Below are 27037 nucleotides of genomic sequence, written 5' to 3'. Positions count from 1 at the left end.
TATTGTATTGTCCTCTCCTTAGAACTTAGTCCAGTGTTCTGCACACAATAAGTGCTCAGTAAATACGATTGAACGTATGAATTGATAAGAAGCAGTGTGGCCTAAATTGTCACACTCATTCATTCAATCGTATTTATTGAGCCCCTACTGTGTGCAGAGCACTGTATTAAGCGCCTGGGAAGTACAAGTTGGCAACATATAGAGATGGTCCCTACCCAACAACGGGCTCACTCCCTTCTGCTTTGCCCTGACTTTGCTCCCCTTAAAATTGTCACACTCATTCATTCATTCATTCATTCAATCGTATTTATTGAGCCCTTACTGTGTGCAGAGCACTGTATTAAGCGCTTGGGAAGTGCAAGTTGGCAACATATAGAGATGGTCCCTACCCAACAACGGGCTCACTCCCTTCTGCTTTGCCCTGACTTTGCTCCCCTTATTCCTCTCCTTCCACCCCACTCCCGGCCCCAGCACTTATGTACCTCTCTGTCATTTACTCATTTCTGTAAATGTCCATCTCCCCGCCAACCTAGGCTGTCAGCTCATTACGGGCAGGAAATGTCACTGTTTATTGTTGTATTTTACCCCCCCTCCAAGAGCTTAGTCCAGTGCTCTGCACACGGTAAGCGCTCAATAAATACAATTGACTGACTGTTCCCCCAAGCAGAGCAGAAACCTTCACAGGGGGAAATGGCTGTCCACTCCGTGAGGGCACAGCCTGTGATTTTTGCTGCTCCTAAGCATGCAGCATAGTGTACATCACTGAGTAAGTGCTTACTACAGTGCTCTCCATTCAGCAGGAGCCTGGTACAGTGCTCTGCACAGAGTAGTGGGCTCAGAATGATGCTCTAAACACACGCTGAGAAGCAGTGTGGCCTAGTGGATAGAGCCCAGGCCTGGAAGCCAGAAGGACCTTGGCTCTAATCCCGGCTCCGCCCCTTGTCTGCCGTGTGACCTTGGGCAAGTCACTTCACTTCTCTGTGCCTCAGTTCCCTCATCTGTAAAATGGGGATTGAAACTGTGAGCCCCACATGGGACAGGGACCGTGTCTAACCTGATTAGTTGGCATTCATTCATTCATTCATTCAATCAATCGTATTTATTGAGCGCTTACTGTGTGCAGAGCACTGTACTAAGAGCTTGGGAAGTACGAGACGGCAACATATAGAGACAGTCCCTACCCAACAACGGGCTCACAGTCTAGAACGGGGAGACAGACAACAAAACAAAACATGTGGACTGGTGTCAAGTCATCACAATAAATAGAAATAAAGCTAGATGCATATCATTAAGAAAATAAATAGAATAGTAAATATGTACAAGTAAAATAAATAGAGTAATAAATCTTTACAAACATATACAAGTGCTGTGGGGAGGGGAAGGAGGTGGGGGTGATGGGGAGGAAGAGAGGAAAAAGGGGGCTCAGTCTGGAAAGGCCTCCTGGAGGAGGTGAGCCAGCACTTAGTACAGTACCTGGCACATAGTAAGCGCTTAATAGAGAGCAAGAGCCTGGTACAGAGCTCCACCACCAAGAATTCAGTAGAGAGTTCAGCACACAATAGACTGTGTACAACAGGCACTTGGTACAGAGTTCTGCACACAGTAGGTTCACCATGGCAGGCGCTCAGTACAGCATTCCATCCACAATAATTGTCCTACGGATTGTCCTAGTAATGTGCAGTGCCCATTTCCCCTGGGTGTCCCCCTTGGGTCCCGGGTTAGGGGGATGGGAGGGCCACACCAGAGGCCTTCCCAGACTGAGCCCCCTTTTTCCTCTCCTCCTCCCCATCCCCCCTGCCCTACCTTCTTCCTCTCCCCACAGCACCTGTATATATGTCTGTACAGATTTATTACTCTATTTTACTCGCACATATTTACTACTCTATTTATTTTCTTAATGATGTGCATCTAGCTTTATTTCTATTTATTGTGATGACTTGACACCTGCCCACATGTTTTGTTTTGTTGTCTGTCTCCCCCTTCTAGACTGTGAGCCCGTTGTTGGGTAGGGACTGTCTCCATATGTTGCCGACTTGTACTTCCCAAGAGCTTAGTACAGTGCTCCGCACATAGTAGGTGCTCAGTAAATATGAGTGAATGAATGAATGAGGGCGAGGGGTGCTCCGCACATAGTAAGCGCTCAATAAATATGAGTGAATGAATGAATGAGGGTGAGGGGAAAGGAACACGGTCAGGAGGAAACTAGAAATCCCAATATGCCTCATGTCCGATGGCCAGTCCTCCAGTCACCTCCGGACCTGTCGATGGATATTGTGTGGTGTCCCAACACCACTGGCTTATTGGGGGGAGGGGAGAGGCCTCCACCCTGGAAGGGAAGCGCCCCCTTCCCGCCACCCCCTCCCCACACAATGTTCCAGTTTGGAAAATGATCCAGGTTGACTTACAATTGTCCACATCCTTGCAGGATACACCGGTGGTCGTGCATATGCTGAAAGGGAATAAGAAGGTGTTGGTTTAGAATGTCCTAACGGTCACTAGAAGCAGTGTGGCTTAGTGGAAAGAGCACGGGCTTGGGAGTCAGAGGTCGTGAGTTCTAATCCCGGCTCCGTCACATCAGCTGGGTGATTTGGGGCAAGTCACTTAACTTCTCTGTGCCTCAGTTACTTCATCTATGAAATGGGGATTAAGACTGTGAGCCCCACATGGGACAATCTGATAACCTTGTAACAACCACAGCACTTAGAACAGTGCTTGGCACATAGTAAGTGCTTAACAAATATCATAATTATCATTATTATTATTATGGCCCACTTCCCACAAGGGTGTGGGAGTCGACGGACCTGGGTTCTAATTCCAACTCCAATTCTTTTTCTTAAATGATATTTCTTACCACTTACTATGTTCCGGGCACCGTACTAAGTGCTGAGGTAGATTCATTCGTTCAATCATAATTACTAAGGGCTTATGGCATGCAGAGCACTGTACTAAGCACTTGGGAGAGTACAATACAAAAATAAATAGACACATTCCCTACCTGCAGCGACCTGAGGGTCTAGAGGGAGACGTAGACATGAATAGAAAGAAATGACAGACGTGGACGTAAGTGGTGTGGGGCTGGGAAGGGAGGAGAGCAAAGAGAGCAAGTCTGGGTGTTGAAGAAGGGAGTGGGAGATGAGAAAAGATAGGGGCTTAGTCTGGGAAGGCTTCATGGAGGAGCTGGGACTTTAATAAGGCTTTGAAGCAGGGGAGAGTTATTGTCTTTCAGATTTGAGGGTATAAGATACAAGATCATCAGGGTGGCCACAGTCTCTGTCCCCATGGGGCTCACAACCTTCATCTCCATTATACAGATGAGGTCACAGAGACCCAGGGACCGTGAGGGACTCACCCAAGATCACCCAGCAGACAGAGGCGGAGCTGGGATCACAACCCAAGTCCTTCCAACTCCCAGGCCCAAGCTCTGTCCACTAGGCCAAGCACTATACTAAGCACTTGGAAGAAGCAGTGTGGCCTAGTGAATAGAGCCTGGGCCTAGGAGTAAGAAGGACCTGGGTTCTAATCCTGGCTCAGTCGCTTGTCTGCTGTGTGACCTTGGGCAAGTCACTTCACAACTCTGGGGTTCAGCTGCTGTAAAATGGGAATAATAATAATAATGGCATTTGTTAAATGCTTACTATGTGCCAAGCACTGTTCTAAGCACTGGGGTAGATACAAGGTAATGAGGTTGTCCCCTGTGGGGCTCACAGTCTTAATCCTCATTTTACAGATGAGGTAACTGAGAAATAGAGAAGTGAAGTGACTTGCCTAGAGTCATACAGTTGATAAGCGGCGGAGCTGGGATTAGAACCCATGACCTCTGACTCCCAAGACTGTGCTCTTTCCACTAAGCCACCCTGCTTCTGTTTTGAGCCCCTTGTGGAACACAGACTGTGTCTCACCTAATGATCTTGTTTCTACCCCAGCAGTGCAGTGCAGTGCCTGGCATTTAACATAGTAAGCATTTAACAAGACCCTAAAGAAGAAAAAAAGGGGTGCCAGACAGACACTGCATAGCCTCCCAGCCAGACCAAGAGGGAGAGTGATGATGATGATGATGATGATGGTATTTTTTAAGCGCTTACTATGTGCCAAGCACTGTTCTAAGCACTGGGGGTGGGGGGAATACAAGGTAATCAGGTTGCCCCACGTGGGGCTCACAGTCTTCATCCCCATTTTCCAGATGAGGTAACAGAGGTACAGAGAAGTGAAATGACTTGCCCAAAGTCACACAGCTGACAAGTGGCGGAGCCGGGATTAGAATCCATGACCTCTGACTCCCAAACTCGGGCTCTTTCCTCTGAGACACAGTGGGGGACTCATCCCTGTTGTACAGATGAGGGCCCCTAGGGCCACCGGAGGGTTTGACCACCTGCTGCTCTGGGGGTCCGCCCACCTCTCCCAGGGGTCCCATACCAGGTTTTGCAGATGTTGTCGGAGGGCACAGAGTCGTTGATATGGTAGTGTTCGTCATCGATGTAGCAGCCGCACTGGTCAGCAGGCACGCACTTCTCCTTGTCTTCGTCGAAGATGGGTTTATCGACCTCGCACTTTGGGTAGCAGCCTGCAGTGGTGGAGGTCAATGGTCAGAATGGCCACGTCCTCAAACAGGAGGCGCCTCTCTCCTTTCCTCTTCACCCCCAGGTCTGCCCCCGACCTCCCGGCCTCCGGATGAGGCTCTGCCAGGCCCTGGCTGACCTCTGCCATCCATGGGGTACCAGGGCCTAGGGAGGATTTGTGTGCCAGATCAGCAGGTCCCCTGGTGACCCAGCCTGGATCAGCTGACACCTCAACTCTCCCCTCTCCCCCCTGACTCTCCCCCAGTGACCCAGAATGGACCATCCCACACCCCTGGCTCTCCCCTCTCCATCCCTGACTCTCCCCCCAGTGACCCGGGATGGACAATCCACCACCCCTGACTCTCCCGATTGACCAGTGATCTGTGACCCAATACAGACCATCCCACACCCCTGACTCTCCCCTCTCATTCATTCATTCATTCAATTGTATTTATTGAGCGCTTACTGTGTGCAGAGCACTGTACTAAGCGCTTGGGAAGTACAAGTTGGCAACATATTCATGGAGAGTCTCCATTCCCGACTCTCTCCAATGCCAGCACAGACCATCCAACCCCACTGACTCTCCTCTTTCCATCCCTGACTCTCCCCAGTGACCCACTGTGGACCATTCCAAATCCCTGACTCTCCCCTCTCCATCCCCGACTCTCCCCCAGTGACCCAGCACAGACCAACCAACACCCTTGACTCTTCCCATTGACCCATCTCAGACCATTCCCCATCCCTGACTCCCCCCAGTGACCCAGCACAGACCATCCAACACCCCAGACTCTTCATCCTCTCTCCCTGCTTCTCCCCCAGTGACCCAGCACGCACCGTCCCCCACCCCTGACTCTCCCCCATCCATCTGGTCCCCACCTTCCAGATAGTTGATGGAGAAGTTGGAGTGGATGTTGTTGATGGTTCTGCAGGTCGGGATGTCTATGCCACAGGGGTGGTAGTGCCAAGTGCACTCGTTCAGGGAGTTGTAGTAATCACAGAACACGGCTGGAGGGAAACAACGTTGTCAACCCCACAAAGCCCCCCAGACAACCCTTGCCCACCCTCCTCCAGGCAATCTTCTGGGGTTAGCCGGTCCCTTTGGCCCCCGGCCGGGCCTACTCGCCACCCATCCTCCAGCTCTCTGTTGGGGGGGTCCCCCCTCTCCTCAACCCCCCCAGAGCTACTCTCTGACTGGCAACCAGGTACTTCTTCTATTCGGGCACCGGCTCTATCTCCATTCTCAGCGGCAGGCCCCAGAGGCCTGGGGCCGCTGAGGGTGGGGAGGAGGCCTTGTCCTTGGCTAGAAGCAGCGTGCCTCAGTGGAAAGAGCCCGGGCTTTGGAGTCAGAGATCATGGATTCTAATCCTGGCTCCGCCACTTAGCTGTGTGACTTTGGGCAAGTCACTTAACTTCTCTGTGCCTCAGTTACCTCATCTGTAAAATGGGGATTAAGACTATGAGCACCCTGTGGGACAACCTAATCACCTCGTAACTTCCCCAGAGTTTAGAGCAGTGCTTTGCACATAGTGAGCGCTTAATTAACACCATCATTATTATTACACCTTGGTCGTGTCCCTCGAGCATGCAAGATGTTGCGCTATGCTCGGTTGAAACTCAGCCCCGCGCTCTGCACACACCTGGAGCCCAGTACAAGCTCTACACACACCTGGTGCCCAGCACAGTGCTCGGTACACACTTGATGCCCAGCACAGCACTCTGCACACACCTGGCACCCAGCCCAGTGCTCTGCACACACCTGGAGCCCAGCACAGCGCTCTGAACCCAGCTGGCACCCAGCACAACGCTCTGCACATACCTGGCACCCAGCCCAGTGCTCTGCACACACCTAGAGCCCAGCACAGCGCTCTGCACACACTTGACATCAAGCACAGTGCTCTACACACACTTGATGCCCAGCCCAGTGCTCTGCACACACCTGGCACCCAGCACAGCGCTCTGCACAAATCTCGTGACCAGCTCAGTGCTCTGGATACACCTGGCACTCAGCCCAGTGCTCTGCACACACCTGGCACCCAATACAGCTCTCTGCACACACCTGTATCCCAGCACAGTCTCTGTACACCTTTGATGCTCAGTCCAGTGCTCTGCACACACCTGGCACCCAACACAGTGCTCTGCACACACCTGGCGCCCAGCACAGCGCTTTACACATACCTGGCACCCAGCACAGTGCTCTGCACACACTTGACGTCCAGCACAGTGCTCTGCACACACTAGACCCCACTACAGCACTCTGCACTCAGCAGGACGCCCAGTAGAGCACCCATGACAGCCGACTGTGATGGAAGGGGATGCCCACTCCCCTCCCCCAGGCCCCCACGGGTCCCCCTTTGCGACAGGGACTCACGGCAGAGTTCGGGGGTCCTCCAGTTGACACAAGCACCCTCCTTGATGCAGGCCTGTGCATAGTTGGCCACGGCAGAGCAGAAGCAGTCACAGTCTCCCCCAGTGTCGCAGGAGCATGAGTCGAAGACGCAGGCTTCGTAGTAGGAGCTAGGGTCCACCTGCGAGACAGAGAGTGGGCAGCCCACCCATCACGAACACGGTCACATGGGGCCGAGCTGGGCACCCTGGGCCCCAGGGAGTACTCACCTGAACGTTACCCCTGGGGACAGAGTGCACAGAGTAAGCGCCCAGTACAGTGCTCTGCATCCAGAAGGTGCTCCATAACACCCTTGCCTCTCCCTGCCCCACCGGTGACCTCTTATGCCTGGCCTCGTGTGTCTGTTTATTGTTGTTTTGTCCTCTCCTATGTGCTTAGTACAGTGTTCTGCCCACAGTAGGCACTCAATAAATACGATTGAATAAATGAATGACCTCTGATATCTGCTGGAGGTGACCTCTCGTGCTGATCTTGTGACCTTTGACTCCCCAGGGGTGATCTCTGATGCTGACCTTGCAGTGATCTGCAGTCTTTTGGTGATCTCTGATGTTCACAAGTGGTGAACTCTTGTGCTGACCTCATGATAACCTCTGACCCTCCAGTGGTGACTCCTCTGCCTGACCCCTCTGCTGTGTCCCCCAGGGGTGACCTCTCTCAATCAATCAATCAATCAATCATATTTATTGAGTGCTTACTGTGTGAAGAGCACTGTACTAAGCGCTTGGGAAGTACAAGTTGGCAACATATAGAGATGGTCCCTACCCAACAGTGGGCTTACAGTCTAGAAGGGGGAGACCCTGGACCTTGTGGTTACCTCTGATGCGCCTGAGTGGTGACCTCTTGTGCTGACCTCACGATCACCCCTGACCTCCCTGGGTCACCCCTCGTACTGACCCCATCATCATCATCATCATCATCAATCGTATTTATTGAGCGCTTACTATGTGCAGAGCACTGTACTAAGCGCTTGGGAAGTACAAATTGGCAACACATAGGGACAGTCCCTACCCAACAGTGGGCTCACAGTCTAAAATGGGGAGACAGAGAACAAAACCAAACATATTAACAAAATAAAATAAATAGGATAGATATGTACAAGTAAAATAAATAAATAAATAAATAGAGTAATAAATATGTACAACCATATATACATATATACAGGTATATACAGGTGACCCCACTGATGCACCCCCAAGAGTGACTTCTTCTGTGGACTTTATTATGCCTCTCCCCCGCAGGGTGATCTCTCACTCTGACTCTGTGGTAACAATAATAATAATAATAATGGTATTTGTTAAGCACTTATTCTGCACCAAGCACTGTTCTAAGCACTGGGGTAGATAGAAGGCAATCAGGTTGTCCCACGTGGGGCTCACAGTCTTAATTCTCATTTTCCAGATGAGGTAACAGGCCCAGAGAAGTGAAGTGACTCGCCCAAAGTCACACAGCAGACAATTGGTGGAGCTGGGATTTGAGCCCCTGACCTCTGACTCCCAAGCTCGGGCTCCTTCCACTAAGCCACACTCCCCCCGGGGGTGACCTCTCACTCTGACCCCCTGGCGACCTCTGACCCTCCCCCAGCGGTGACCTCTGGGGCTGACCTTGTTGTGACAGTTCTTGAAGGTATCGCTCTTGATGATGCTACACTCCTTCTGGGCCCAGGCGTGGCGGTGCGGGTTCCGAGAGCAGGGCTCGGGTTGGAAGGTGGCATCCGGGCATAAGGGGTTCTCCTTCCAGCTGTTGGCGAAGTCCAGGCTGTCGGTGACCACCATGTGGTCCCTGGTGCTCATATCGTTGTTGGTGTTCCCATCGAAATTCCCGCACAAGCCGCAGACAGAGCCCTGGGAGAGACCGTCACGTCAGGGAGACAGAAATCCCAGAGGGGAGCATCCACCCAGTGCCCCCGTCCGGCCCCAAGATTGACCATAGTCCTGGTACACCTACAAAACCCTCCATCATCCTCCTCCTACCTTTCATTTTCTAACATTAATAATAATTGTGGTATTTACTAAGCATTTACTGTGATGATGGTGCCAGGCATTTTACTAAGCGCTGGGGTGGATACAAGCAAACTGAGTTGGACACGGTCCCTGTCCCATGTGGGGCTCACAGTTTCAATCCCCATTTTACAGATGAGGTAACTGAAGCCCAGAGAATAATAATAATAATAATGTCTTTTGTTAAGCACTTACTGTGTGCCAGGCACTGTACTAAGTGCTGAAGTGGGTACAAGCAAATCGGGTTGGACACAGTCCCTATTCCACGTGGGGCTCACCGACTTAATCCCCATTTTACATATGAGGGAACTGAGGCCCAGAGAAGTCAAGTGACTTACCCAAGCCACACAGCAGACAAGTGGCAGAGGAGGGTTTAGATACATGGCCTTTTGACTCCCAGCCCTGGGCTCTAGACTGAAAGCTCATTGTGAGCAGGGAATGTGTCTGTTTATTGTTGTACTGGACTCTCCCCAGCGCTTAGTATAGAGTTCTGCAGACAGTAAGTGCTCAATAAATACAGCTGGTTGACGGGCTTCCTCGCCTCCTTACTCTCCTACTACAACCCAGCTCTCACGCTTCGCTCCTCTAATGCCTACCTGCTCACTGTATTTCAATCTTGTCTATCTCACTGCTGCCTTCTTACCCACCTTCATTCATTCAGTCGTATTTATTGAGCGCTTACTGTGTGCAGAGCACTGTACTAAGCACTTGGGAAGTACAAGTCGGCAACATATAGAGACGGTCCCTGCCCAACAACGGGCCCACATCCTGCCTCTGTCCTGGACGCCCTCCCTTCTTGAATCCGACAGATAATGACTCTGCCCTACTTCAAAGCCTTATGGAAGGCACACCTCTTCCAAGAGACCTTCTCAGACTAAGCCCTCCTTTCCTCTTTTCCCACTCCCTTCTGCATCGCCCTGATTTGCTACCTTTATTCATCTTCCCAGCCCCACACCATTTATGTCCATATCTCTCGTTTATTTATTTCTATTCACGTCTGTCTCCTCCTCTAGACTGTACGCTCGTTGAGGGCAGGGAATGTGTCCGTCGTATTGCTATACTGTCCTCTCCCAGGTGCTTAACACAGTGTCTGCACACAGTAAGTGCTCAATAAATACCACTGATGGATCGATCGATTGATTAACACCTTCGGACCCCAGCAGGAGGATCATCGGTCCACCCCCTTCATTGTCCCCCGAGCCCCTCAAAGATGCCACCGGGCCATCCCGGGCACTTGACACAGTACCGTGCCCTCGGCGGGTGCCCAGTACATCCCCCACCGGCGCTCACCTTGTAGTCGGGGGTCAGCTTGATGAAGACGGTGGTCTTCCTGTCCCAGATGATGAGGATTCCGGTGTGAGTCTCCACCACGAAGTAGAGCCCCACCTCCCGTGTGAGGTACGGCACGTGGTTTCCCTGATCGCGTTGGATGACCGATTGGTGGTTTTCCTCCAGCTTCAACTCGGTGTCCTGGTATCGGGGGCAGGAGGGGCTCAGAGGATTCCCTGTCCGGCCCCCCAAATTCCCCCCGGTCCACCCACGACCACCCCATCCGGGCCTGCCACTTCCCCTTCCAGCCTCAGTCTCCCTCCCGCTCCATCCATCCGTCCGTCCCGCGTGGTCTCCCCGGCGATGGTTCTGGAGGTCAGGGGTCCATGGCAGGAGGGAGGAGACCCCCGAGGCGGGTGGGCACTCACCCCAAGGAAGATCTTGATGGCCTTGGAGCAGGTGACCCCAGTGGTCCCGCAGGGCACGTTCTCGGTGATGACGCTGAAGGAGCTCCTCGGCTTTGTGCCGCAGAAATCCTTTGGGGGACAAGACGGGGCGTGGTGGTCACCCCAGGGGACCGTGACGGCCAAGGATGCCCCCGGTGCCCACTACAGAGCCCTGCACATAGCAGTCACTCAGTGCAGTATTCGGCATACAACAGTTGCACAGTAGAATGCTCTGTACACGGAAGACGCTCAGTATAGTGTCCAGCAGACAGCACAGTACAATGCTCTACACAAAGCAGGCATCCAAAACAGTGCTCTGCACACCGTATATACCCAGCCCAACCCTCCGCACACAGCGGGCAACCAGCACAGCATTCTTCACAACAGTAGGTACCCAGCAAAGGGCTCTGCACATAAGAGGAGCTCCGTACAGTGGTCGGCACCCAGTACATGCCCAGCACAGTCCTCTGCACACAGTAGGAGCTCAGCACAGCTCTCTGCCCACAGGAGGTGCTCAGTACAATACTCTACACTCAGTCGGTGCCAGGTACAGAGCTCTGAGCACTACAAGAGTCCAGTACAGTGCTCTGCAACCAGTATATGCCCAATGCAGCCCCCTGCAAACAGGGGGCATGCCCAATCCCCAATGCACATGCACCCTCCCTGGCCCCAAACCCCCAGCCCCAACCCCTCTGTGAGCTGGCAACTGTGTTATTTCTAATAACTGTGATTTTTTTTAAGCATTTACTGTGTGCCAGGCACTGTTCTAAGCGCTGGGGTAGATGGAAGATAATCGAGTTGGACACAGTCCCTGTCCCACACAGGGCTCACAGTCTTGACTCCCATTTTCCAGATGAGGGAACTGAGGCTGAGAGAAGCGAAGTGACTCGTCCATGGACCCACGGCAGACAAGGGGAGGAGCCAAGATTAGAACCCAGGTCCTTCGGACTCCCGGGCCTGGGCTCCATTCATTCATTCTTTCATTCAATTGTATTTATTGAGCGCTTACTGTGTGCAGAGCACTGTACTAAGCGCTTGGGAAGTACAAATTGGCAACATATAGAGACGGTCCCTACCCAACAGTGGCTCACAGTCTAGGAGGGGGAGACAGAGAACAAAATAAAACATATTAACAAAATAAAATAAGTAGAATAAATATGTACAAGTAAAATAAATAAATAAATACAGTAATAAATACGTACAAACATATATACATATATACAGGTGCTGTGGGGAAGGGAAGGAGGTAAGGCGGGGGGGATGGAGGGGGAGAGAGGAAGGAGGGGGCTCTGTACTAAGCGCTTGGGAAGTACAAGTTGGCAACATATAGAGACGGTCCCTACCCAACAGTGGGCTCACAGTCTAGAAGGGGGAGACAGAGAACAAGACAAAACATATTAACAAAATAAAATAAATAGAATAAATATGTACAAGTAAAATAAATAAATACATAGAGTAATAAATCCGTACAAACATATATACATATATAGAGGTGCTGTGGGGAAGGGAAGGAGGTAAGGCAGCGGGGATGAGGAGGGGGCTGAGTCTGGGAAGGCCTCCACCCCCTAGGCCACGCACCTGAACAGCCACGTAGGAGCACTGGCCGTCGAAGTTGTAGCGGTGGCCGTCGAAGGTGATGTAGTGGCCGCTGCCGTAGATGGTGCAGGTGCCCTGGCACAGCCTGGTTGTGCATTCCCAGCTGCCCTTTGTGCAGGTGCTGAGGGAGGAGGAAAGGAGTGCTCCAAACTCAGTAAGTAATAAGCCCAGTGCTCTGCACTCACTCAGCACAGTGATCTACACTCAGTGGGCATTCAGCGCCCGCCCAGAGTGCCAGGGGTGCCAGGGGTGCCCTGGGTCTACATGCTCACCAGGTGTTGCAGTCGACGTGGATGACAGATCCGGGGTCGTGGAAGCGTCGGTTATGCAGGCAGGGACAGTCCTTCTCCTCCTTCACGCAGCCTCCGCGCCCGTCCTCAATCATGCCGAAGGGGCACACGCAGCCGCTCACGCACTCCGTCTGGTACTGAGGTAGGCATACGGACGGGCACTCACACGGGGTCCCGCCGAGAGGCCGAGGAGCAGACCCCTTCCCCTGACCTCTGACCCCAGTCCCCACCCTCCCATCGAAGGCTGGGAGCTACTTCAGGGCAGAGATTCATTCTTTCATCATCATCATCATCATCATAATAATAATAGAATTTGTTAAGCGCTTACTATGTCCAAAGCACTGTTCTAAGCGCCGGGGAGCCTATTTATCTATTCATATTTATTGAGCGCCTACTGTGTGAAAAGCACTGTACTAAGCCCTTGGAGAGGACAATCCTGTTTCCTCCCCTGCACCCCCGAAGTGCCCAGCACAGCGGTCTGCCCAGGGCAGGCCCCGAGGACAGAGATCTGCGCACAACAGATGCTCATGACAGCGCTTTGCACAGGGCTAGACTCTCCCCGGATAGCGCTCTATACAGGGCAGGCTCTCAGGACGGCGCTCTACACAGAACAGGTGCTTAAGACAGCGCTCTGCACCCAGCAGACGTTCAGCACAGTCCTCTGCACGGGGCAGACACTCAGGACAGCGGTCTGCAATCAACAGATGCTCAGCACAGCGCTCTGCAGAAGGAAGGAGCTCAAGGGAGCTCTGCACAGGACAGGCGCTCAGTACAGCGCTCTGCACCCAACAGACGCTCCGCGCAGCGCTCTGCACCCAACAGACGCTCAGCCCACGCTCTGCACAGGGCAGACGCCCAGGACAGCACTCTGCACAGAACAGAAGCTCAGGACAGCGCTCTGCACCCAGCAGACGCTCAGCACAGCGCTCTGCACAGGGCAGACGCCCAGGACAGCACTCTGCACAGAACAGGAGCTCAGGACAGCGCTCTGCACCCAGCAGACGCTCAGCACAGCTCTCTGCACAGGGCAGACGCCCAGGACAGCACTCTGCACAGAACAGGCGCTTAGGACAATGCTCTACACCCAACAGACGCTCAGCACAGCGCTCTGCACAGGGCAGACGCCCAGAACAGCACTCTGCACAGAACAGGCGCTTAGGACAACGTTCTGCACCCAACAGAAGCTCAGCACAGCGCTCTGCACAGGGCAGACGCCCAGAGCAGCACTCTGCACAGAAAAGGCGTTTAGGACAGCACCCTGCACCCAACGGATGCTCAATAATAATAATAATAATAATAATAATAATAATAATATTGGTATTTGTTAAGCGCTTATTATGTGCAAGGCACTGTTCTAAGCGCTGGGGTAGATACAATGTAATCAGGTTGTCCCACGTGGGACTCACAGTCTTCATCCCCATTTTACTGATGAGGGAACTGAGGCCCAGAGAAGTTAAGTGCCTTGCCCAAAGTCGCTCAGCTGACAAGTGGCAGAGCCGGGATTTGAACCCACGACCTCTGACTCCAAAGCCCGTGCGCTTTCCACTGAGCCACGCTGATCCTCTCCGCTCTGCACAGCGCTCTGCACAGGGCAGAAGCCCAGGACAGCGCTCTGCACAGAACTAGAGTTCAGCACAGCGCTCCGCACAGGGCAGATGCTCAGTACAGCTCTCGGCGCCCATGCAGTAGCCCCGGCCGGTGGCTGAGTCACGGTTTGGGCGGGGAGGGGACCGTGGGGACACCCTCCCCAAAAAGGAGACAAATATCCTCGTTTCAGAGCCATCCTCCGGGAGCCAGCCTCCGTGCAGCTGCAGGGGGAAGATGGGGGGATTCCCATTTTCAGAGAGCAGACGCCCCCCGCCCCCGGGAGGGAAGAAGTGGCTACACTTACATAGCCGCTGCGCAGGGATTGGCAGCTGACGGGCCTCGGTGTCCGGGTGGTCAGGGCCGTCAGGTTGTTGCAGTCGACGATTATTTTGGGGGCTGGGCATCCTGGAGACCCAGAGACCCCCATCAGACCAGGCCGGGACCTCGGAGGGGCGGGACCCTGCAGAGACCCCCTGGGCCAGGGGACTTTGTGTGTCTGAGTGTGTGAATCTGTGTGTATGTGAGTCTGTGTGCGCATCCATACAGTCATTCAATCCTATTTATTGAGCGCTTACTGTGTGCAGAGCACTGGACTAAGCGCTTGGAAAGTTCAATTCGGCAACAGAGAGAGACAATCCCTGCCCACAACGGGCTCACAGTCTTGAAGGGCGGAGACAGGCAGGTGAGTCAGTCATTCAGTTGTACAGGTTGAGCGCTTACTGTGTGCAGAGCACTGGACTAAGCGCTTGGGAGAGGACGATAGAACAATAAACAGCAGATTCCCTGCCCACAACGAGCGGACAGTCTAGAGGGGGAGACCGACATTAATAATAATGATAACAATAATCATAATAAGGGCATTTGTTAAGCGCTTACTGTGTGCAAAGCACTGTTCTAAACGCTGGGGTGGATACAAGGTAATCAGGTTGTCCCACGTGGGGCTCATAGTCTTTATCCCCAATTTACAGATGAGGTAACTGAGGCATAGAGAATCAATCAATCGTATTTATTGAGTGCTTACTGTGTGCAGAGCACTGTACTAAGCGCTTGGGAAGTACAAGTCGGCAAAGTTAAGTGACTTGCCCAAAGTCACACAGCTGACAATTGGCAGAGCCGAGATTTGAACTCATGATCTCTGACTCACTCCCAAGCCCGTGCTCTTTCCACTGAGCCACGCTGCTTCTCTACTAGAACTAGGGAGAGCGTGTGTGTGAAAGTGAATCAGTTAATCGTACTTATTGAGCGCTTACTGCGTGCAGAGCACTGCTCTAAGCGCTTGGGGGAGGATAATTTAAAAATAAACAGTTGCCCTGCCCACAGAGAGCTTACAGCCTAGCGGGGGAGCCAGACGTTGATAGAAATAGTGGGTGTGGGTGTGTTTTTATACGTATGAGTGAATCGTCGATCGTATTTTTTGAGCGCTTACTATGTGCAGAGCGCTGTTCTAAGCGCTCGGGAGAGGACAATAGAAAAATAGACAGATTCCCTGCCCACAACGAGCTGATAGTCTCGAGGGGAAACAGACATTAATAGAAATAGTGTGAGTGTGTGTGTGTGTGTGTGTTTGTGTTTAAGGGGCTGGGGGACTGGGAGGGGGCCCGAACCTAAAACAATCTCCAGAGTGAAGAGGTGGGTGAGGGTCTGCAGGGTGGGAAGATGGGGTGGGAGTAGTGGTGTGGAGGGTGGGGAGTTGGGTGGGGGCTGGGGTCCTCAGGGTGGGGAAATTGAAGGGGGGGCAGGGGTCTTTTGGGTGGAAAGATGGGGTGGGGGCGGGGGTCTTCAGGGTGGGGAGACGGGTGGGTTTGGGGGTCACTCACTCTGTGACAGCAGCTTGACTTGTAGACAATGCAGCCTTCCGTTCCGGCAGACGCTGCGGGGAAAGAGGCAGGGACTTGGGCGAGGGGCTTGGGAGGGGGCTTCGAGCCCAACAGCCGCCTAGGCACCCGGACCTGGGCCCCGGGATGCCTGGGTTCCTCTTCTTCTCCCCCCACCCAAAGGCGAGGGGCGGGGGGCAGAAAGGGCAGGGAGCAGAAGAGGTGGGGGGCGACTTTGGCTCTGAACGTGCTGAGGGCAGCGGAGGCCAGAGCAGGGGGCTTAAGCCCCTCCGGCCAGAGGACCTGGGAGTGGCGGAGTTTGCCGAGACGCCGGAGGGGTGATAAACTCCCAAGGGAGGGGGCGCGGAGTAGGAATTAGAACCCAAGACTTCTGACTTGCAAGCCCGGGCTCTTGCCACTAGGCCATGCTGCTTCTACAGGGGGAGCTGGGACCCCTGGGGAGGGGGCGCTGGGACCCCCAGAGGAGAGCGTACTGAACTCGCAGAGAAGCGGGTACTGGACTCCCAGAGGAGGGAAACCTGGGATCCCCGGGGAGGAGACGGGGGACCTAATAATAATAATAATAATTAATAATGATGGTATTTGTTAAGTGCTTACTCTGTGCCAAGCACTGTTCTAAGAGCTGGTGTAAATGCAAGGTAATTAGGTTGCCCCATGTGGGGCTCGCAGTCTCAATCCCCATTTTACAGATGAAGGAACTGAGGCACAGAGAAGTGAAGTGACTAGCCCAAGGTCACACGGCAGACGAGTAGCGGAGTCGGAATTTGAACCCAAGACTTCTGACTTGCAAGCCCGGGCTCTTGCCACTAGGCCATGCTGCTTCTACAGGGGGAGCTGGGACCCCCGGGGAGGGGGCGCTGGGACCCCCAGAGGAGAGCATACTGAACTCGCAGAGGAGCGGGTACTGGACTCCCAGAGGAGGGAAACGTGGGATCCCCGGAGAGGAGACGGGGGACCTAATAATAATAATAATAATAAATAATGAGGGTATTTGTTAAGCGCTTACTATGTGCCAAGCACCGTTCTAAGCGCTGGTGTAAATACAAGGTAATTAGGTTGCCCCATGTGGGGCTCGCAGTCTCAATCCCCATTTTACAGATGAAGGAACTGAGGCACAGAGAAGTGAAGTGAGTTGCCCAAGGTCACACGGCAGACGAGTGGCGGAGTCGGAATTAGAACCCAAGACTTCTGACTTGCAAGCCCGGGCTCTTGCCACTAGGCCATGCTGCTTCTACAGGGGGGGCTGGGACCCCCAAGGAGGGGGCGCTGGGACCCCCTGAGGAGAGGGTAATGAACTCCCAGAGGAGGGGGTACTGGACCCCTAGGAGAGAGGTAGCTGGGCCCCCCAGGGCCGAGGGTACTGAACCCCCAGAAGAGGGGGCCTTGGATTCATTCATCAATCAATCAATCGTATTTATTGAGCGCTTACTGTGTGCAGAGCACTGTACTAAGCGCTTGGGAAGTACAAGTCGGCAACATATAGAGACGGCCCCTACCCAACCGTGGGCGCACAGTCTAGAAGGGGGAGACAGAGAACAAAACAAAACATATTAACAAAATAAAATAAATAGAATAAATATGTACAAGGAGATCCCCAGGGGAGACACCCACTGAGACACCCTGGGATGGGGCTCCGGGAAGCAGCGTGATGTAGTAGATGGAACTCGGGCCTGGGAGTCAGAGAGTCGTGGGTTCTAATCCCTCTCTGCCACTCATCTGCTGTGTGACCTTGGGCAAGTCATTTTACTTCTCTGGGCCTCAGTAACCTCATGTGTAAAATGAGGATCGGGACGGTGAGCCCCACGTGGGACAGGGACTAATGTCCAACCTGATTCATTCAATCGTATCTATTGAGCGCTTACTGTGTGCAGAGCACTGTACTAAGCGCTTGGGAAGTACAAGTACTAAGCGCTTGATTTGCTTGTATCCATCCCAGAGCTTAGTACAGTGCCTTGCACATAGCAAGCACTTAACAAATACTATTACTATTATTATTATTCCCAGAAGAGAAGATACTGAACTCCCAGAGAAGGGGGTACTGCAGCATGGCTCAATGGAAAGAGCACGGGCTATGGAGTCAGAGGTCATGGGTTCGAATCCCGACTCCGCCAATTGTCAGTTGTGTGACTTTGGGCAAGTCACTTCACTTCTCTGTGCCTCAGTTACCTCATCTGCAAAATGGGGATTAAGACTGTGAGCCTCCCCGGGGGACAACCTGACCACCTTGTAATCTCCCCAGAGCTTAGAACAGTGCTTTGCACATAGTAAGCACTTAATAAATAATAATAATAATTTGCTTGTATCCATCCCAGCGCTTAGTACTTTGCCTTGCACATAGCAAGCACTTAACAAATACCATTATTATTATTATTATTCCCAGAAGAAAAGATACTGAACTCCCAGAGAAGGGGGTACTGGAAGCCGGGGCAGAAGGAGCTGGGACCCCCGGAGGAGAGGGCACTGAACTCCCACAAGAGGGGACCCCCGAGGCTGGTGAGGGTGGACTCACCAGCGTTCCTCCTGCCTGAGGATCACCTGCCCGGCCTCCAGGTACCGGCCGTGGTAGTAGCAGGAGCATTTGGTGATGGGCACGCAGTGGCCCTTCTCGTCCAGGAAGGTGTTAGCGGGGCAGCCGCAGCCGTCCACCGGTGCCAGGCCCTGCAGGCAGTGCTGGTCCCGCTCGGACAGAGAGCGGCAGGTCTGCTGGCACGATGTCACGTTGTACAAGAACACCTGCGTGCTGGGGCAGGAGCCCAGCTCCTTGTCTGCCAGGAGAAGGGGCATCCGTCAGGGGGCACCGGGGTGGAGATGGGACCACCTCGGGGGGGGCCTGGGCAGACGCGGGGAGGGTCAGGGGGTGCCAGGGTGGATAGGGGGCCGCTTGGTGGGCACTGGGGCAGAGAGGGAGACCGATCGGAGTGTGCCAGGATGGCGAGGGAGATTGGTTAGGGGGCAGTAGGGCAGAGAGGGGGCTCCATCAGGGGGTGGTGGGGCAGAGGAGACCAGTCAAGGGGCACTGGGGCAGAGAAGAGGGCTGGTCAGGGGGTGCCGGGGTAGAGGGGAGACCGCTAAACAGAGAGGGGGACCAGTCGGGGGCTCCAGGGCAAAGAGAGGGCCTCTTGAGGGGCACTGGAACAGAGAATGGTTTGGTCAGGGGTCGCCGGGGCAGGAAGGGGGACTGGTAAGAGGGTGTCAGGGTGGAGAGGGGGCCTCTTGGAGGACACCGCGGCAGAGAGGGAGAACAGTGAGGGGGCACCAGGGCAAAGGGGGGACCAGTCAGGGGGTGTCAGGGAGGAGAGGGGCTGCTCCGGAGGCACAGGGGCAGAAAGGGGGACTGATCGGGGGCACTAGGGCAGAGAGGAGGACCGGTCAGAGAGTGATGGGGCAGAGAGGGCGACCGGTCAAGGGGCACTGGGGCTTAGAGGGGGACCAGTTGGGGGGCGCCAGGGTGGAGAGAGGGCTGCCCAAGGGGCATCAGAACAGAGAAGGGGACTGATCAGGGGGCTCTGGGATGGAGAGTGGGCCATTCAGTGCGGGGGACACTCAGGGGGTGCTGGAGCAAGGATATAGAGTAGCCCTGGGCTTCAGAGGGACAATCCGTCATTGCCTGGCGGCTCCCCCAGTGTCCTTCATAATGCTTGGCACATAGCAAGCCCCTGACAGACCCCACCGTGCTGCCCTGCTGGACTGTCCGGGGTAGGGGGGCTCCGGATTGCGAGGGGCTTGAGGAGGGTTAACAGAGGGTCTCACCCTCCACGAGCTGGCTTCTCCAAGACCCCGGCGGGAAGCCGGTGAGTGGAGGGAGGGGAGACCCTTAGATTTTGAGCCCCGAAAGGGACAAGGACCATGTTTAATGCCCAGATGTCCCTCTCAGCATCTTGGTACAGTGCTCTGCACCCAGGAAGCACTGAATAAATAAATGCTCTTTCTACCTGGGCGGGAGTGGGGAGGGAGCTTGAGCCGGGGGGCACTCACTGCAGATCTGCTCTCTCCAGCCCCATAGAAGGACGCCCTTGGTGGCACAGGCCTGGGCATAGGAGGACAGAGCTCCACACAGACACTCCTCGCTGTTCTGGCAGTTGCAAGTGTCATATTTGCACCTCTGTGGACAGGAAATAGAAAAAGGGTTAAAGACTCCCCCTCCCCGGGGAGACCCAGAAAGAGCAACAAGGGTCACCCCTTCCCCACCCGTACATCCCCAGACCCCCAACTGTAAGACTACAGCCCAGTGGATGGAACCCGGGCCAGGGTTCTAATCCCGGCCGCACTACTTGTCTGCTGGGTGACCTTGGGTAAGTCACTTCACTTCTCTGGGCCTCAGTTACCTCATCTGTAAGATGGGGATGAGGACTGTGAGCCCCTTGGGGGACATGGACTGTGTCCAACCCGTTTAACTTGTATCTACTCCATTGGTTGACAGAGAGTAAATGCTTAACAAATATCATTAGTGGGGAAAAAGTGAGTTTGAGTCAAAAAGACATAGGCCTGAAGGTTAGGAGCACTTTCCATAAAAACAGAGAGCAAGGTCCGCTCCACTTCACAGTGAGGGGGTGGGGGGCGGAGGCCTAGAGGGGACTAGGGGTCGCGTGGGGTCTCAGTGGGGCAGGGTATGTGTCCACCAACTCTATCATATTATCCTCTCTCAAGCATTTTGTACAGTGCTCTCCACATGGTAAGCGCTCAATAAATATTGATTGGTTGATCGTTGGTATTTACTGTGCGCTTATTGTGTACAGAGCACTGTTCTAGGTGCTTGGGAGAGGACAAGAGAACAGAGTTGGCAGACAGGTTCCCTTCCCACAGGGAGGTTGCAGTCTAGAGGGAGAGACAATAATAATAATAATAATTGTAGTATTTGCTCTATGTGCCAAGCACTGTACTAAGGGCTGGGGTGGATACAAGCTAATCAAGTCCTATACAGGGTTCACAGTCTAAGTAGGAAGGAGAACAGGAATTGAATCCTTGATTTACAGATGAGGGAACTGAGGCACAGAGAAATGAAGTGACTTGCCAAAGGTCACCCCGCAGACAAGCGGCCAAGGTGGGATTAGAGCCCAGGTCCTCTGACTCTTAGGCTGCGCTGCTTCCCAGGGTCACTGATGACCACTTGATAGTAATAATAATAGCAATAATAGCTTGTTAAATGCCAAGTATGTATGCCAAGTACTGTGCTAAGCACTGGGATGATGCATAGTCCCTGTCTCACAGAGGGCTCACTTTCTAAATGGGAGGGAGACCAGGAGTTGAATCCCCATTTGACAGATGAGAAGCAGCCTGGCAGAGTAGCTAGAGCTCGGGTCTGGGAATTAGAAGGTCTTGGGTTCTAATTCTGGCTCTGCCACTTGTCTGCTGTATGGCCTTGGGCAAGTCGCTTCACTTCGCTGTGCCTCAGTTCCCTCATCTGGAAAATGGGGGTTGAAGCGGTGAGCCCCACGTGGGGCAGGGACTGTCTCCAACCCGATTTGCTTGTATCCACTCCAGTGCTTAGTACAGCACCTGACACGTAGTAAGCGCTGAACAAATACTATTATTATTATTATTAGATGAGGAAACTGGGGCAGAGGGAAGCAAAGTGACTTGGCCATAGTCCCCATGCAGGCAGGGGGTGGGGCCGGGAGGAGAACCCAGGTTCCCTGGCTTCCAGGCCGGCAGCTTGCTGGCCGGTCGATGGCGGATGGATCTATGTCCCACCTTGTAATAGTCGTTGGGATTCACGGCCGAGTGGCACTTGCCGAAGAGCGAGTCCCGCTTCTTCAGCAGGGAGCACCAGTGCTCCGCGTAGTTGGCTGGAGGAGGAAGTGGGTTGGGGGGGAGATGGGGGAGAAGGAAGGGGGAGGGGGGTAGAAGGGGGAGTGGGAGAGAAAGGAGGAGAGTCAGGGTCGTGCCCTTTGGGCTGCTGAACCGGCTAAGCCGGAATCCCCTGGTGGGACTCCAGGCTCACAGAACTTTTGTCTTCAATCCACCCTCCTTCCTCCTCCCATTCTTCCTCCTCCTTCTCACCTTCCTTCCCCTCCTCCTCCTTCTTCTCCTTCTCTTCTTCCTCTCCTTTCCCCTCCTCCTCCCCTTTTTCCTCCTCCTCCCCTTCCCCTCCTCCTTCTTCCCCTTCTCCTCCTCCTTCTTCCCCTTCTCCTCCTCCTCCCCTTCTTCCACCTCTTCCTCCTCCTCTCCCTTTCCCTCCTCCTCCTCCCCTTCTTCCACCTCTTCCTCCTCCCCTCCCTTCCCCTCCTCCTCCTTCTCCTCTTCCTTCTCTTCCTCTTTCTCCTCCTCCCCTTCTTCGACTTCTTCCTCCTCCTCTCCCTTCCCCTCCTCCTCCTCTTCCTCCTTCTCCTCCCCTTCTTCCTCCTCTTCCTCCTCCTCTCCCTTTCATTCATTCATTCAATCGTATTTATTGAGCACTTCCTGTGTGCATTCATTCATTCATTCAATCGTATTTATTGAGCACTTACTGTGTGCAGAGCACTGTACTAAGCGCTTGGGAAGTACAAATTGGCAACATACAGAGACAGTCCCTACCCAACAACGGGCTCACAATCTTTCTCCTCTTTTTTGTCCTCCTCTTTCTCCTCCTCCTCCTCCTCCTCCTCCTTCTCCTCTTCCTCCTCCTTCCCCTGCCTTGCCTGCCTCCCCCAAAGCACTGTGAGGTGACCAGAAATCATGCTGTGCTTCTGGGCTCTCAGTATAGTGCTTCAGTTCCCTGGGCAGGCACTCAGTACAGCACCACAGTGCTCTCAGCGGGCACTTAGTACAGTGCCAGAGCACCCTCAGCAGCTGCTTGCTTCAGTGCCCCTCGGCAGGCGATCAGTACAGCGCTCTGTCCTCTGCAGATGTTCAGTACAGTGCCAATAGCTGTGCCCTCTGCAGGACCACAGTACAGTGCCGCAGTGCTCTGGGCAGGCACTCACTACAGTGCTGTACCCTCAACTGTTGCTCTGTAGGTTCATCATTGACTGACTGATGGAGGGTTTCATCTGGGGAGGGGGACCTCTGCTAGCCCTCCCGGCCTCTGCCCGCCTCTGGGCACCTTGGCAGCGTTGCTTGCCGGAGAACTCCTGGGCACCGGGTCCGAAAGCAGCAGGCATCTGGGGCCCGGTGCCCCACCCTGGGGTGGCAAACCCTGCCAAGGCCTACCCACCCACTGCTGCTCCCCACCCCCTGCTGTCCAGAAAACTGCCCTGGCACCCCTGTGGGACTCGCGGGCCGGGAGAAAGGTTGGAGGAAGCCCGTTACCTCCCGCCGCCCTCCAAATCTGCCAATCTCCACAACTTCCTGGAATTCCTCCTCCTTCAGGAAGCCCTACCTGATTTCACTTCCTCTCCCACCTCCTGCCTCGGCACCTCCGGTCACCCGTCTCTCCCCTTTTTCCTCAACCTCCTCCTCCTTCTTCCACCTCTCCCTCCTTCTCCCCTTTTTCCTCCTCCTCCTCCCTTTCTTCCACCTCTTCCTCCTCCTTTTTCCCCTTCTCCTCCTCCTCCTCCCCTTCTTCCACCTCTTCCTCCTCCCCTTCCTTCCCCTCCTCCTCCTTCTTCTCTTCCTTCTCTTTCTCTTTCTCCTCCTCCTTCTCCTCCTCTTCTTCCTTCTCTTCTCCTCTCCTCCTCCCTGTCCACCCTGCTGGGCATCCTCGACTGATTCCCGAAGGGCCCCTGGCCACCTTTCCTTGCTCTCCCCGTTCCCCACTGCCCCAGCTCTTCTGTCCGGGACAGAGATGGTCCTTTTTCCCACAGCTGCTCCCTCCCTAATGCTGAGGACAGGGCTCTGCAAAACCCAGCAGTCTAGGTCAGCCCTCAGCCTTCAACAGGCATCCACTACAATGCTCTGCACACAGCAGGAGCTCAGCACAGCACTCTGCACCCAGCAGGAGCCTAGTACAGTGCTCTATACCCAACAGGTGCTCAGCACAGTGCTCTGTACACAGTAAGCGTCCAGCATAGTGCTCTGCACCCAGCAGGCGCCTAGCACAGCACTCTACACCAAACAGGCACTCAGCACAGCGCTCTGTATCCAGCAGGCTCCTAGCACAGTGCTCTGTAATAATAATAATGATAATAATGTTGGTATTTGTTAAGTACTTACTATGTGCAAAGCACCGTTCTAAGCGCTGAGGGGATACAAGGTAATCAAGACTGTCCCACGTGGGGCTCACAGTCTTCATCCCCACTTTACAGATGAGGGAACTGAGGCACAGAGAAGTTAAGTGACTTGCCCAAAGTCACACAGCTGACAAGTGGCAGAGCCGGGGTTAGAACCCATGACCTCTGACTTCCAAGCCCGGGCTCTAGCCACTGAGCCACGCTGCTTCTCTCTAGCCCAGTGCTCTGCACACACAGCAGTCGCCCAGCACAGTGTTCTGCACACAGCAGGCCCCTAGCACAGCATTTTGCACCCAGCAGGAGTCCATCACCCTGCTTATTTCATGTTATCACTTGACCCTCTCTCTGTTCCAATTAGACTAGCTTACCACTGTTTCCTGCATTCAGTCCTCGCTATTTCATCTTTGTTATCTTTCATAGAACAGCAATCTTTTCCCTGCACACAGCCGGCCCCCAGCACAACGCTCTGCACTCAGTAGGAGTCCATCACAATGCTCTGTATACAACAGGCGCCCATCAAAGCGCACTGCACACAGCAGGCTCCCAGCACAGCACTCTGCACACAGCAGGCCCCCAACAGAGCGCTCTGCACAATTCAGGCGCCCAGCACAGCGCTCTGCACACAGCAGGCGCCCAGCACAGCACTCTGCAGATAGCGCAGTGTTCAGTTGGCGTCGGAGGGGACGCCAGATTAGTTACCACTTTCGATGCTGAGGGCGCAGGGGTCGTCCAACCAGTCATCTTTGTCCTGGCAGCTGGGGTGGGCCTTCCAGGTGTTGGCGAAGCTGGCACCCGTGGCCTCGGTCAGCCCGCTCACCGTCATGAAATCGTCCCCTTCGATGCCGTTGAAATTCCCACAGAGACCTGCAAGGCCGAGGGGCACAGGGGTTGAGTCGGGGGGCGAGGGGATAAGGGAGGGTGCGGGCTGACGGGGCTTCTTTATTCGGGTCTGTGGGGTGGGAGGGGGTAGGAGGTGCCAGAGGTTGGGGGTGGAAGGGGATGCCCGAGGCTGGGGGCACATGGAGTGGGCACAAAGGGTGGGAGGTGCCCCAGGCTGAAGGCAGATAGAGTTCGGGGTGCCCCAGGGTGGGGTCATAAGAGGTGCCACTCCACCACTTATCAGCTGTGTGACTTTGGGCAAGTCATTTAACTTCCTCTGGGCCTCAGTTCCCTCATCTGTAAAATAGGGATTAAGACTGTGAGCCCCACGTGGGACAACCTGATTATCGTGTATCTACCCCAGCGCTTAGAACAGGGCTTGGCACATAGTAAGCGCCTAACAAATACCATTATTATTATTAGGAGGTGAGGATGTGAGAAGCGGCGTGGCTCAGTGGAAAGAGCACGGGCTTGGGAGTCAGCGGTTGTGGGTTCTAATCCCGGCTCCACCACTTGTCAGCTGTGTGACTTTGGGCAAGTCACTTCACTTCTCTGAGCCTCAGTTCCCTCATCTGTAAAATGGGGATGAAGACTGTGAGCCCCATGTGGAACAACCTGATCACCTTGTATCTCCCCAGCGCTTACAACAGTGCTTCGCACATAGTAAGTGCTTAACAAATGCCATTATTATTATTGTTATTGTTATTATTATTATTATTATTATTATTATTATTATTATGTGCTTGAGGCTGGGGATAGATGGAGTTAGGGGCGCCCAAGATGGGGGCACAAGGGGTGGGAAGTTTTCGAGGGTGAGGGCAGGTGGTAACCTGATAACTTTGTATCTATCCCAGTGCTTAGAACAGTGCTTGGCACATAGTAAGCACTTAACAAATACCATCATTATTATGGAGTGTCCAAGACAAGGGGCACGAGGAAGGGGAATGTGCCTGAGTCTGGTCGACGCAGTTAGAGGAGCCCAAGCCTGGGGACAGAAGGGATGAGGGGTACCCGAGGTTGGGGACATCATCATCATCAATCGTATTCATTGAGCGCTTACTGTGTGCAGAGCACCGTACTAAGCGCTTGGGAAGTACAAGTTGGCAACATATAGAGACAGTCCCTACCCAACAGTGGGCTCACAGTCTAGATGGAGATGCCCCTGGGGAGCCCTCCTGGGAAGATCGAGGAGCAGGGGTGAGGGGTGAGGGGTCAAAGGTCGGGGCGGGGGGGGGGTCCTGACCCTGGAGGGAGCCCTTGGCGATGGGGTCCACGGTGACGAAGAGTTGCATGACGGGAAGCAGTTGCACCTGCAGCTTGAGCCCGAGGGAAGTGCGCACGATGATGTGATGGGAGGATGGCCGGAAGGCGGAGAAGCTGGCTGCGAGGACAACGGGGGTCGGGGGGAAAAAAACCACACTCTTGCAAAGGCCTCTGGGAAACTCCACCGCCCCAAGCCCTCTCCCCCCTCAAGGCCTAGATGGGGTCGCCACTCGGGGAGGGTCCCGGGATCAAGCCACCGATCGTATTGAGCACTTACTGTGTGCACAGCACTGTCCTCGATGCTTGGGAGGGGGCGATAGAACAATATAGCGGCGCTTAGTACAGTGCCCAGCTCTTAGTACAGTGCTTGGCTCATAGTCAGCACTTAACAAATACCATAATTATTCATTATTGTTCATTCATTCAATCGTATTTATTGAGCGCTTACTGTGCGCAGAGCACTGTACTAAGCGCTTGGGAAGCACAAGTCGGCAACATATAGAGATGGTCCCTACCCACAAACGGGCTCACAGTCTAGGAGGGAGAGAATAATAAATAATAATAATGATTCCGGTATTTGTTAAGCGCTTACTGTGTGCAGAGCACTGTCCTAAGCGCTTGGGAGGGGGAAATAGAACAATATAGTGGCGCTTAGTACAGTGCCTGGCTCATAGTCAGCACTTAACAAATACCATAATTAGTCATTATTGTTAATGAGAAAATAATAATAATAATGATTCTGGTATTTGTTAAGCACTTACTGTGTGCCCGACACTGTACCAAGCGCTGCGGTGGATACAAATAAATTGGGTTGGGCACCGTCCCTGT

The 27037-nt window shown here is 53.8% G+C and overlaps 1 protein-coding gene across 1 annotated transcript in view; it reads right to left on the bottom strand.

Annotated features, from left to right (window-relative positions):
• Positions 1 to 27037, bottom strand: part of MUC2 (mucin 2, oligomeric mucus/gel-forming) — a 98052-nt gene that overhangs the window by 49680 nt on the left and 21335 nt on the right. The window contains 17 exon segments of the mRNA XM_038765382.1: positions 1804 to 1810; positions 2416 to 2449; positions 4414 to 4561; positions 5433 to 5561; positions 6925 to 7081; positions 8562 to 8801; positions 10248 to 10427; positions 10655 to 10762; positions 12251 to 12389; positions 12541 to 12695; positions 14450 to 14550; positions 15963 to 16015; positions 18490 to 18745; positions 19956 to 20082; positions 21672 to 21766; positions 24767 to 24931; positions 26190 to 26327. Of these exon segments, the coding sequence (XP_038621310.1) occupies positions 1804 to 1810; positions 2416 to 2449; positions 4414 to 4561; positions 5433 to 5561; positions 6925 to 7081; positions 8562 to 8801; positions 10248 to 10427; positions 10655 to 10762; positions 12251 to 12389; positions 12541 to 12695; positions 14450 to 14550; positions 15963 to 16015; positions 18490 to 18745; positions 19956 to 20082; positions 21672 to 21766; positions 24767 to 24931; positions 26190 to 26327 (2232 nt within the window).

Source organism: Tachyglossus aculeatus, chromosome 22, assembly GCF_015852505.1.
Source record: "Tachyglossus aculeatus isolate mTacAcu1 chromosome 22, mTacAcu1.pri, whole genome shotgun sequence".
NCBI classification, from domain to species: Eukaryota; Metazoa; Chordata; class Mammalia; order Monotremata; family Tachyglossidae; genus Tachyglossus; species Tachyglossus aculeatus.
Note: the sequence above shows the minus strand (reverse complement) of the source record. Positions and strands in the feature narration are given on the sequence as shown.